Source organism: Colobus angolensis, unplaced genomic scaffold, assembly GCF_000951035.1.
Source record: "Colobus angolensis palliatus isolate OR3802 unplaced genomic scaffold, Cang.pa_1.0 Scaffold304, whole genome shotgun sequence".
In the NCBI taxonomy this organism is placed as follows: Eukaryota; Metazoa; Chordata; class Mammalia; order Primates; family Cercopithecidae; genus Colobus; species Colobus angolensis.
Genome location: NW_012116311.1, coordinates 1,088,028 through 1,099,467, shown reverse-complemented (window position 1 = coordinate 1,099,467; position 11,440 = coordinate 1,088,028). Strand labels below are relative to the sequence as shown.

General features: G+C 35.0%; 1 protein-coding gene across 3 annotated transcripts in view; it reads right to left on the bottom strand.

The window, feature by feature from the left end:
• The window catches only part of BCKDHB (branched chain keto acid dehydrogenase E1, beta polypeptide), a 250,327-nt gene that overhangs the window by 182,102 nt on the left and 56,785 nt on the right, over nucleotides 1–11,440 (bottom strand). For all 3 annotated transcript variants that reach the window (XM_011950278.1, XM_011950279.1, XM_011950280.1), the window contains exons 4-6: nucleotides 10,173–10,306; nucleotides 9,314–9,469; nucleotides 6,976–7,084 (exon numbers count right to left, since the gene is read on the bottom strand). In XM_011950278.1, the coding sequence (XP_011805668.1) occupies nucleotides 6,976–7,084; nucleotides 9,314–9,469; nucleotides 10,173–10,306 (399 nt within the window). The remainder of the gene's footprint in view (nucleotides 1–6,975; nucleotides 7,085–9,313; nucleotides 9,470–10,172; nucleotides 10,307–11,440) is intronic.

Sequence of the window (11,440 nt, the reverse complement as noted above, 5' to 3'; positions counted from 1 at the left end):
GATATACCTAATGTAAATGACAAGTTAATGGGTGCAACACACCAACATGGTACATGTATATATATGTAACAAACCTGCACGTTGTGCACATGTACTGTAGAACTTAAAGTATAATTAAAAAAAAAAAAGTTATTGCTTGTGGGGAAAGATGCATGGATTTGGTGAAGGGTAAGGTAAGGAACTGCTATTTTTTATTAGAAGCTATTTTTTGACTTTTTAAATTATGTACAAGTATTATTTCAATTTGGAAACTAATTCAAAAATCTAACAAATGAATTCAATTTCTCCCATTAATGGATCCAACTTACTCTTGTGAGTGTACCTAGTATTAAATATACTAACCTGCACAAATTAATCTGCTTAACGTAAAATACAAAATATTAATTTTTCTCTTTATGTACACTGATACTTGGCAAAAATATTTTAAGTCTTCTACCATTAAAAAGCTATTTTAAATAATGTTCTTCTCTTCAAAATATATGAATTCATATACATTTAGTGCATCTGCTGAAAAAGTTCCTCAATATCATTATGTCTTATTTTTACCTATTTTTGGATTATCCAGAAATCCTAGAAACAAGACAGACAATACAAGGATTTTAGTCTTTTAGTCTGTCTTGATTTCCCACTAGAAGAATCACAGATAAAAGTCATATTTACTTCGCTATCACTGATGTCATGTGTCATTCAGTTAAGTAAAATCAAAAGTCCAAAAGACATTAAAGAATATCTTCTTCACAAGATGCTTATACGTGATAATGTCACACTGACTCATTCTCTTTTCGAATCATCACTATTTTGTACACTTTACACCAGCTAGATTGTTCTGCCTTATCTACCTTTTCTAAATGTCCTTCTTCCATTTCTAAAAAGATTCACTGCACTCAAATGTCATAATTACAATAAATAATCAGGAAATTGAAAATATTATTAGGTTACTTTCTCCTTCCACATTCAGGAAACCTAAAGTTTTATATATATTGATTGCATATTCAAAATAAAGAGAAATAAAATTCAAGAAAACTGCTGCATAAAGAATGTATGACTTATTTTCATTTTCATCTGTACAATTTATAAAGTCAATGGCTAAATTAAAAGAAATCATTTCTAAAGGCTGGACATACGGGAGAGTCACCACAGCACAGAGGTTTGCACAGAGAGCAGTTTATGAGCACAGGCCCAGAAATGATGGAATCAGAGAGATCAGGCCCAGAAATGATGGAGTCAGAGAGATCAACAGGAGCTGTGACTGGCATAATGCTGCACAGGTGCCAAACGACCTCATCTTTTCTCGCCCAAACGCAGGAAGACTACATTTCCCAGCTGCCTTTGCCTCTATCTGGGGACATATGACTAGATCCCTTAATGACTAATGATTACAAGGTGCAAAGGTTCCCAAACCCCCTACCTGTAACCAGACCAGACTGTGATATGTAGTTTTTATAACTTTCAAAGAAGCAAATTAATCCTATGCCAATGGAGAAATTAATGTAATATATATATTCAAACCTTGGACTATATACTACATAGGGATGTACTACATTGCCTAATACAATGTAAATTCTATGTAAATGGCTGCTATACTGTATTGTTTAGAGAATAATGACAAGAAAAAGGCCTGTACATGTTCAGTGTAATTATTTTTTCAAGTATTTTCAATCTGTGGTTGGTTAAACTTATGGCTCTGGAACCCACAGATAAAAAGCGCCAACTGTATATATTTCCATTCAGTTAAAAAGTAGATCATTTTATCAGCCTGGGCAACATGGAGAAACTCAAAAATGGAGTTTCTTAAAAACCCAAAAAACTGAGAAATACGAAAATTAGCGAGGCATGGTGGCACATGCCTGTGGTCCCAGCTACTTCAAAGGCTGAGTCACCTGAGCCCAGGAGGTTGAGGGTGCCGTGAGCTGTGATCACACCACTGCACTCCGTCCCGGGCAACAGAGGGAGACCTTGTTTTGAAAAACAAAAAATAAGATCATTTTAATTATGTGGGAAACTTTTAAAATCTAGACAACTATTTCCTGACATGAAACCAGGGCACTGGAGGAAGTTATATTTCATTTATGTCCTCCATTCAATAATAATTAGGTGGGATGCAAAATAATGTAGTATTAGAAAGACAGCAGCCTCTGGTGTCAAAATGTCTTGGTTTAAAACCTAAATCCATCACTCATTATTTCTGTGAGCTTGAGCAAGTTTCTTAAAGTCACTATCTGTCCTAAATATACCCAATTCTGGTTGTGTGACTTTGGGCAAGTTGTCTAATTTCCCTAATCCTTAGGTTCCTCATCTATAAAATGGTGATAATGACAGAATTGACCCGATATACTGGTTGTGAGGATTAAATGACATAGTCCCCATGTCTACACAAGATAGCCCAGTGTCTAGCACACTTAAAGACTAGGCAGATACACACACGGACAATCTCACTTAAATCCTCTCAGCAACCTTATGAAATATGATTATGAGTAAACAGAAGGGGTTCCTACTTCACCTATTAAGACAAAAGAAGTACCTATGTTAAATCATGACAGCTGCAGTTTATTGTGCTATTAACGAAGGATATTTTCATCTTAAAAGAGGCATCTCTTCTCTAGCCAAGATCATGCATTCGTCAAAATTACCTATTATGTTAGTAAAATCTACAGGAGACTGAAACTCAAAGTATGTTAAACTTAAAACAAGATTAAATGGAGAGATGTGAAAGAAGCTTACTAATCAAAGGAAGTTTAAAGAGTAAGAGTAACTTGGAGCCCCAGTCTCCCGTCATCCCAGGCAAACCACCCATAGAAAGTTAAATTCTGACTCCACTATAGACAATCTCAGAAAAGAAATCAGAATGGCTGAGATTGAGGAACATGGCCATGTCCTGAGATCATGGAGGTCAATAAGATGACTGTCAGCCCCTTCAGAACCACAGTGGGTAAGATAAGGGCAGTAAGCATGGAAAGAGTATGTTCTACAAGGAAAAGAAGAAACCCAGAGGTGCCCAGATTAACCAGTGAGTGAGAGCTGTGCACTGCAACCATAAGCAAAAGCCTTGTGTTTACCTCTGTAAGTGAATCATTCTTAAATAGGATTTAGTAATATAAATGATAAGGATATAGATTAAAATTATACACTACAGGTAAATTCTTTTTAAAGTTGACAAGTTAACTTTCTGATGCCTACCTTTAGCTTCCTAAGGAACATTTTACCTAGTATCCTTTACCCACTTTATTTTAGAGTTTATATATGGACTACTACTCCAGACTTGAGAAAATAACATCTCTACCTTGATAGTACTGCAGGAGGGAAAAGCAGGCAGTAGTTGATGCTTCCCTGAAATATTTCCTACTGCACTGGTTTAGTTCTGATGAGACAAAGTGGCAAAAATATGCCAGGGAATCACTTTTTTGTCAGCGACATTTTGCTGATGAATATTATTAGGAAATACACTCACGTTTGTTTCCTTAGAAGTATTTAGACCTTCTCAGTATCCCTCTACATTCAACCTCTCTTTCCTTTCTCTTTATCTCTCTAGATTATATTCTGGTTATTGCTTTGGTTTTATCTTCCAGTTTATCACTTCTCCCATCATCTGTTTATATTATCATTCTGAGCTCCACTTTGCTTTTGAACTCTGCAGAGTTCTAATTTTCATGCCAGCTCAGTATATATTTAAAATCAGCACACACACAATCACACACCATTTATTTCAGGGTATCTAATCTACTATTCCTCCATTAATACCAGAAAAGAAAATCTTATTCTACACTTACTCTTAACACCTCCTTCTCCTTTCCCCTCCTTAAATTCATTTAGACACCAAATATTTCATATAATCTAAAAAAATTTCTAACCCATTTCCTTCTGCTAATTCAGGCCTTCTCCATGACATCACATAAACAGGCTATTCAAACAGCTGCCTACCTGGTCTCCTAGCAGCCAATGTTTTTCCTACACTAAGGCTTGGAGGTGGTGAGAGATGGACCTAAGCTCCAATCCACTGTAGGAAGTTCTATTTTGTTCTTGTTTCCCCCTACTTTATTTCCATCTTCCCTTCCTCACAGTCTTCCCCGTGGACTTCAGGTTATAGCACCAAACACAGAAGCAACAATCTTTCTTAGACTGTTTAACTAGTTTTTACAGCTGCAAATGGTCAGATGCTTAGAATATATTTCCTGTATCTTCCAATTTTGCTTCTTCTAGTTTTGCTTCTCCAATCAAACCCTGACTGTTACCACAACATAAAGAGATCTGTCTCCTTCCTTTAAACAATGCAGTGTGACCCATGGGATGGATAAAGCTTAGCTTATTTAACTAACCTAAAATCCTCTAGTGACGGGAAAATGTGTTGTTTCCAGTTCTTGTTCATTTAAAGGGCACTGCAGTGACCAATAACATTTTCTTCAAAATTTTGCCAATGTACCTCCGAAATGGATCCCTAGAAGTGGACTATGAGTCAAAGGGTAAACAGCTGAATTATTTCAAATAGATCTCTTCCCCTCCTTAAAATGTATAGCTTCTGCTGGAAACCATGCAAGTAATTGTGGTAGAGACTGGTTGTTGTCCCTCAATATCCATTTCGTGTCATTGTGTAATAATTAAATTTTTAGTTAGGCACTTAAGCCAAAGACTAGCTTTCTCAGCCTCTTCTGTGGTTAGGTGTGGTCATGGCCATATGATCAGGTGTGACCCGTGGGAAGTGAAATTCAATGCGTGCAATCTTCAAGTTATTCTTTAAAGAGAAGGAGAATACCTTTTCCTTTCCTCCTTCCCCCTTCCTGGTAGCTGAAATACACATGTGACATTGGGAGCTGGTACAGCTACCTAGGACCAGGAACTGAAAACTGTATGTTGAAGACAGCACAGCAACCACAGAGAAGGGGCCTGGTACCTTGATGACTAAGGAACTATCACACTAGCCCTGGACTGCCAGCTTAGACATTTATATTAGAGAGAAATAAATGTCCATATTACTTAAGGCCTTATATTAGCATAATACATCTAACTTTATGGAATTATATAATTCATAAATGTATTTATGTGTTTAAGATACCATTCCATAAATAAAAGGTCTTAAATTATTGGGGAAACTTCTGGAAACCTTTTGAACACTGAATCTCATCAGGGTCTTTCATAATCTCTCCCAGGACCAAGCTTAGGACAAACTTTTCAAGCGCATTCTCTTAGCTGGAATCCTGTAAATTTATTTGCCTGACCAATTCTGGTTTCAAATTTTGCAGCAAAGTAAATATTACTTTTTCAAATGTTTCTTACTCAGTCGCCATTTATTAAATACTGCAAAATTTTTTTACTGATTGGCTATACCAGCTGGCTGCCATTACAAATAAAATAGCCACAGGATATCCAAAGTATTAGAAATCCTTTTCATCAAAAAGCTATTCACAATATATCACTGATATTTTCCTATTCACTTCAAAATTTTAAATTCTTACATTCATTTTTATTACATAATGGGATACAGACCATAATAGAGTCCATATAAATCTACAGTCAATTTAAAATCTGTTTTTAAACCTAAGACCAACAGGAACTCTGAAAAGTCTCCAGCAAAAGTGTAAAATGACACATCCACTTTGAAAAACTCATCACAGGGGAATGGATACATTGAAACAGAAGCCCAGTTGCAAGGGCCATGAATTAACTGTGATCTATTACTACAATAAAATGCTACTTATTGAACAATACTGTACATGCCTCAGATTTTTGGGTGTTCTTTTCCCCACAGCCAAGAAGCATTTATTGGCAGGTTGGCTCCAGAAACATAATTGTTATATGCTAATGCTATTCACAAAAAATTAGCTTGATGAAGAGGGGCAAGCTACTTTCCTAGTGACTAGAATACTTAGAAAAATAAGAATAACAGACAAATTGTTATTACTTAGTAGTAATAATACTATTAATGAACTATCAATATTCATTGTCATATGATGTAATGACAATGTTCATTATTTAGTAGTAACGTTCTAATATTGTACATAGTTGTAAGATATTATTGTAATAGAAATGAACAATGAATATTCATCCAATATAATGACAATGTTCCTTACTAAGTAGTAATGTTCTAATATTATACAAAATTTTAATATTATTGTAATAGAAATGAACAATAGATATTCATACAACAGACTACTACTCAGCAATGAAAAGTGAATAAACTACTGATACAAACAACATAAATGACTCTCAAAAGCATTAGGTTAAGGAAAAGAAAGCAAACACAAAAGAACATGTACAGTGTGCATGGATTTATATGTAGCCCAAAAACATGTATACCTAATCTGATGACAATCAGAAAGTGGCTGATTTTGGTGTAGGGAGAATGGGTCCACAGCGAAGAGTGAGAAAGAAGCTTCCAGGAGTGATTAAAATGCTTTAGACAGAACAAATCATTTGCTATTTAAAATTTCCATTACAGTGAAGAAATTAGCAGTCACGGATGTATTTTTATAAAATCAGGATTTTGAGCTACAAAGAGGATGACCAAACATCTGAGTTTGCTTTACACAGTCATCCCAGCATAGACCTGATAGCACAACATAATTGTTAACAGCACCTCCTTCACAATCCAAGGTATCCTGATTTAAATGACGGAAGACCTTTATGATCACTTTAGTTAAAAGGAAACACATACTATTTAGTAAAATGAGCACATTTACTTTTCTGTTCAATCCATATTTCCTAAGCACCTACTATGTAGTTAAACATAGTCGCTTTATTGTTGCTACCGCTTCACAATTCCTCTTTGTTTCCACAATCAAAATATAAAATGGCTAGATGAATTTTTCCCAAACATAAAATTTATACCTGAGGACAAACTAAATACCAAAAAAGAAATCAAGATTCTTTCTACAAGGAAAATATAAATCAACCATTTGGAAAAAAAAGATACAACTTTTGGAGCTATAAAAAAAAACAAAGTATATAAAGATATTCACAAATATAAAATAAAGAAAACCTTACCTGCTGCCCTGTAAAGTATTTTAGGTTCAAAAAATATACAAGGATTTTTATCCTCTATGCATGACAAAAGAAGTCCTTTGGCCTGGAAAGGGCTTCTGGGTATAACCACCTGCAAAAACAGATTTTTAAAGACAATTTTAGTAAAAACATATCCCAATAAACTCGCTTCTAAGAAGGGCTGATTTTAAATAACCAATTGTTACTAATTAGAAATAGATATTAGGTATTTTAAGCCTAATTATCACTTAAGTTTATATTATATAAAAATAAAAATGCCTCTTATTCAACAGATATTTATCAGATGCCTACCATGTTCTGTTAACTAAGATACTACTCTTCTCTTAAGAAGCTGAACTTGCCTACATAAAAAAGTAAAAAGAATATGCAAAGATCATTCATCAAAGCAAAAACTGTAATATTGTTAATATCTACCTGTGTTTATCTATAAAGAAATCTCTTCTACTAATAATCTGCTTCTACTTTCAGAGTACATGCAACTCTCTTCTCCAGTTTTAACATGTCAAAATCTGCTTCTTTCCCACGAAAAAAAATATGGTCTTCATTTCATAAGTGAAAAATTAATCCACTGAGTTTTTTGATCCAGGCACCATAGTGTACAGTTATAGCAAAGCAAAAAGAAAAGTGTGGATAGTCCACACTTCCACTCCCAGGAAAGGCCTCCAGGACCTTCTTGAGAATGAGGGTGATGACGAGGAAGATGATAATGACAGCAGGAAGTACGTGTGTAAACTTGGCCAAGCACTCTATGAATTAATTCACCTGTTCATAGCAACCCCACTAGGTAGCTATTATAATTTTCCTCATTTTAGAAACAGACACTGAGGTTAAGAGAGAACGAGTAGCTTGCCTAAGATCATACTACTTGCTTGATAAGAGAGTCTCACCCAATTCCCACTGATACCAAAGCTCAAGCTCTTATCTTCTGTCTCTTGTTGCCTTAAATCACAAACTTTGCCTAATTTTAAATGATTATAAAATAATTGTCTAAAGACAAATATTATACAGGAAGAGTCATTCAAATAAACCTGAACTTATCACAAAGACTCAAGATTCCCTGAGGCAAACTATATTTGGCTTTCAAAGCCATTTTTATGCCATTTTTATTGAAGGGTTTTATTTTAAAAACAAAAGAGCAGCAAAAATGTCACTATTTTATTTTCTGTAAATGGATCTCTGAACACATTAATAACCACATCACACAATGTCTTTATCTTATGTTCCTACTTTTTAATTTCCCTTCATCTGCTTTCTTCATATTAGCCTTTTATACTTTACATATATTTTCATTTCAGCTGAAGAAAAAAGGAAAAAGGAAGAGGAAGAAAGAAAATGAAGGAGGAAAAGAGAAGGTAGGGGACAGACAGAAAAGATCTCTTCTTAAAAACAATACAATGTTTTAAATATTAAATGTGAATTAATGTTTAGCTCAAGCACAAAAATAACTTGCCTCGCACATGGCTTCTTTCCCACTCTACAACTTCTAGCTCACATTAAAAAATCAGGCAGCATCTACTCAACTAAGATAAGCTTATACCTTTGATCTGGCAGAAAAAACAAATAAGAAAATAAGAATAAAACATTGACACATGCTCACAATCAATTCATGTGGTCAAAAAACAAATATACATCTCTGGATTCACACATCTATGGATTTCTATAATGATCCCCTGAAAAGCTTACTCAATAAACAGAAACAGAAAAGATAATATAAAAAATTAAGACTTAACATACTCAAAATATTTTTGCCATCAAAAGACCTACGCTTTTGTGAAGGACAGACAATAAAAAGGAGATGCTTCATAATTAATTGGTTGAGCAAGTATTACCTTACTTTAAACAGAAAAAAAAAAAAAATCTAGGTAACAGTCTTCTCTCAAGTCTTTCAACAAGAAATAGATTAAAAGCAAAAGTCTTATCTCTGACTTTGAGGTAAATATAGACTAAACAGAAATTTATTAAAATCACCCCATCATCAGTTAAGTGAGAAAGACTTAAGTTAGAGAGAAATATAAAGCTTTGAAAGAGAGGGGAGGTAAAGCAACTGTGTTCTTGGTCTTACTCTTTGAAGTCTATAAAATTAATTAATGCCAGAGTTTATAAAACCAGTCCTCTTTCAAAAAGGACTTTCTGTAAAACTGGGCATTGGATAGCATACTTAAAAGAACTGCTAACCCCCCTTTCTTAAGTACAGTTAAGTTCACACAAATTCCAAGAATCCTGTTTGTTTTCTTTCCTCTAGATAAGCATAGATATTAATAGAATGAACCAAAATAGAAACATCAAATAGAAATCAAATAAAGTACATAAATGAACATACCTTGATTCCTGGGCAATGGGCAAAAAATGCTTCAGGACTTTGAGAATGATAGAGAGCCCCATGGCCAACACAGCCCCAAGGGGACCGGATAGTGAGGCTTCCGCAGTTAAAAAGATCCCCAGAGCGATAGCGATACTTGGCAGCTTCATTAACAATCTGAGGGGCAGAAAGAAAGAATGGGCATGGCACAAAGAGTCCTTCCCTTCCGATCTCCTTCCTTTCTTCCGCCCTCCCTCCTTCCTTCCTTCCTTTTTGAGATAGGGTCTTGTCTTTCCATTCTTTCCTTCCCTTCTTTCTTTTCGAGACAGGGTCTCATCTTTCCCTTCCTCTCTTCTTTCCTCTCTCCCCTCTCCCCCCTCTCTCTCTTTCTTTCTCTCTTTCTTTTTGAGAAACGGTCTCGTTCTGTCGCCCAGGGAGTGCAATGCCGTGATCACAGTTCATTGTAGCCTCAGACTCCTGGGCTTAAGTTATCCTCCCGCCTCAGCCTCCAGAGTAACTGGGATGACAGGTATGTGCCAACACACCAGGCTAATTTTTGTAGTTTTTGTAGATATGGGTTCTCATTATCATTATGTTGCCCAGGCTGGTCTTGAACTCTTGGTCTCAAGTGATCCTCCCACCCTGGCCTCCCAAAACGCTGGGATTGCAGATGTGAGCCACTTCACCCAACCTCAATCTATTTGCTTAAACTATTCTCTTAGATCTTTAAATAGATGCTCATAAAAAAATTACAATTCTAATACATTAATAAAAGGGTAATGAAATGTTCCTAGAATGCAGGTAAGGGCGGGGGGAAGGGTAGTGGCAATACTTCAGTATTTCATGGACTGAACAACCTTAGAAGTATTCATTCACTTACCTGATCAAATGCAGGGAAAATATAATCTGCAAACTGAATTTCGGCAATGGCAGTAGCTCCAGTGACGGCAATTCCGATTCCAAATCCAACGATTCCTTGTTCACACAATGGGGTATTAAAAACTCTATCTTTTCCTTAAAATAGAAAAGAAAATAAAAGGCTAATGTGGCAAATGAGAGTAATGTCATGCATAATACATTTAAAAATTCAATAAATTAATAATGGGATGGAAAAGTGTAGAACAGGTAGAGGAAACAGAAAACAAAGAGTATGGCTGGCCACAGTGGCTCACATCTGTAATCCTAGCACTTTGGGAGGCCAAGGCAAGAAGATTACTTGAGGCCAGGAGTTCAAGACCAACCTGCCCAACATAGTGAAATCCTGACTCTATCAAAAAAAAAAAAAAAAAAAAGGTGAATTATTTAAATCCAATAATTATATTAATTGTAAGTAATCTAATGTTTCAATGAAAATAAAAACTGTCACACTAGTATAAAAGAAAGAAAAACCCAACTATTTGAAAGGAAACACAAACTATAAAGACAAAGACAGGTTGTTAAAAAAAAAAAGAAGGAAAAAATAGACAATAAAAAACCTAACCAAAAGGAAGTTCATGTCACTATATTAATAGCAGGCAAAGTAGACTTTCAGGAAAAAAAGCATACCAGAGATAGAAGGGAAAATGCATACTGTTAAAGGGTTCAATTCACAATAAATAATTCTAAATCTATACTAAATCAATATCTAACAATGGGCTCCAAATTAATGGAAAAAGGTAACACAACTAAAAGGACAAACGAACAAATTCACCACACAGTGGGAGATGATTTTTTAATGTACTCATCTTAAAAACTGACAAAAAACGCATACGAAAAAAAAGGAGTGTAAAACATAGAGATGATTTAAACATGTTCAACAAACATGGCCTAACTGACATACAAAGGACACTGCACCCAAAAGCAAAGAATACAAATCCTTTTCAAGTAAACAGAAAACACTGACGTTAACTGACCCTATACTGGACTACAAATCCAATCTCAACAATTTTAAAGGATTAAAATTACATATATTCTCCGACCATAGTGTAATTAAATTAGAAATCAATAAAAAGCTGATTCAAAAAATTCTTTTTTTTTATTTTATTATTATACTTTAAGTTCTAGGGTATACGTACATAACGTGCAGGTTTGTTACATATGTATACTTGTGCCATGTTGGTGTGCTGCACCCATCAACTCGTCAGCACCCATCAATTCGTCATTTGTATC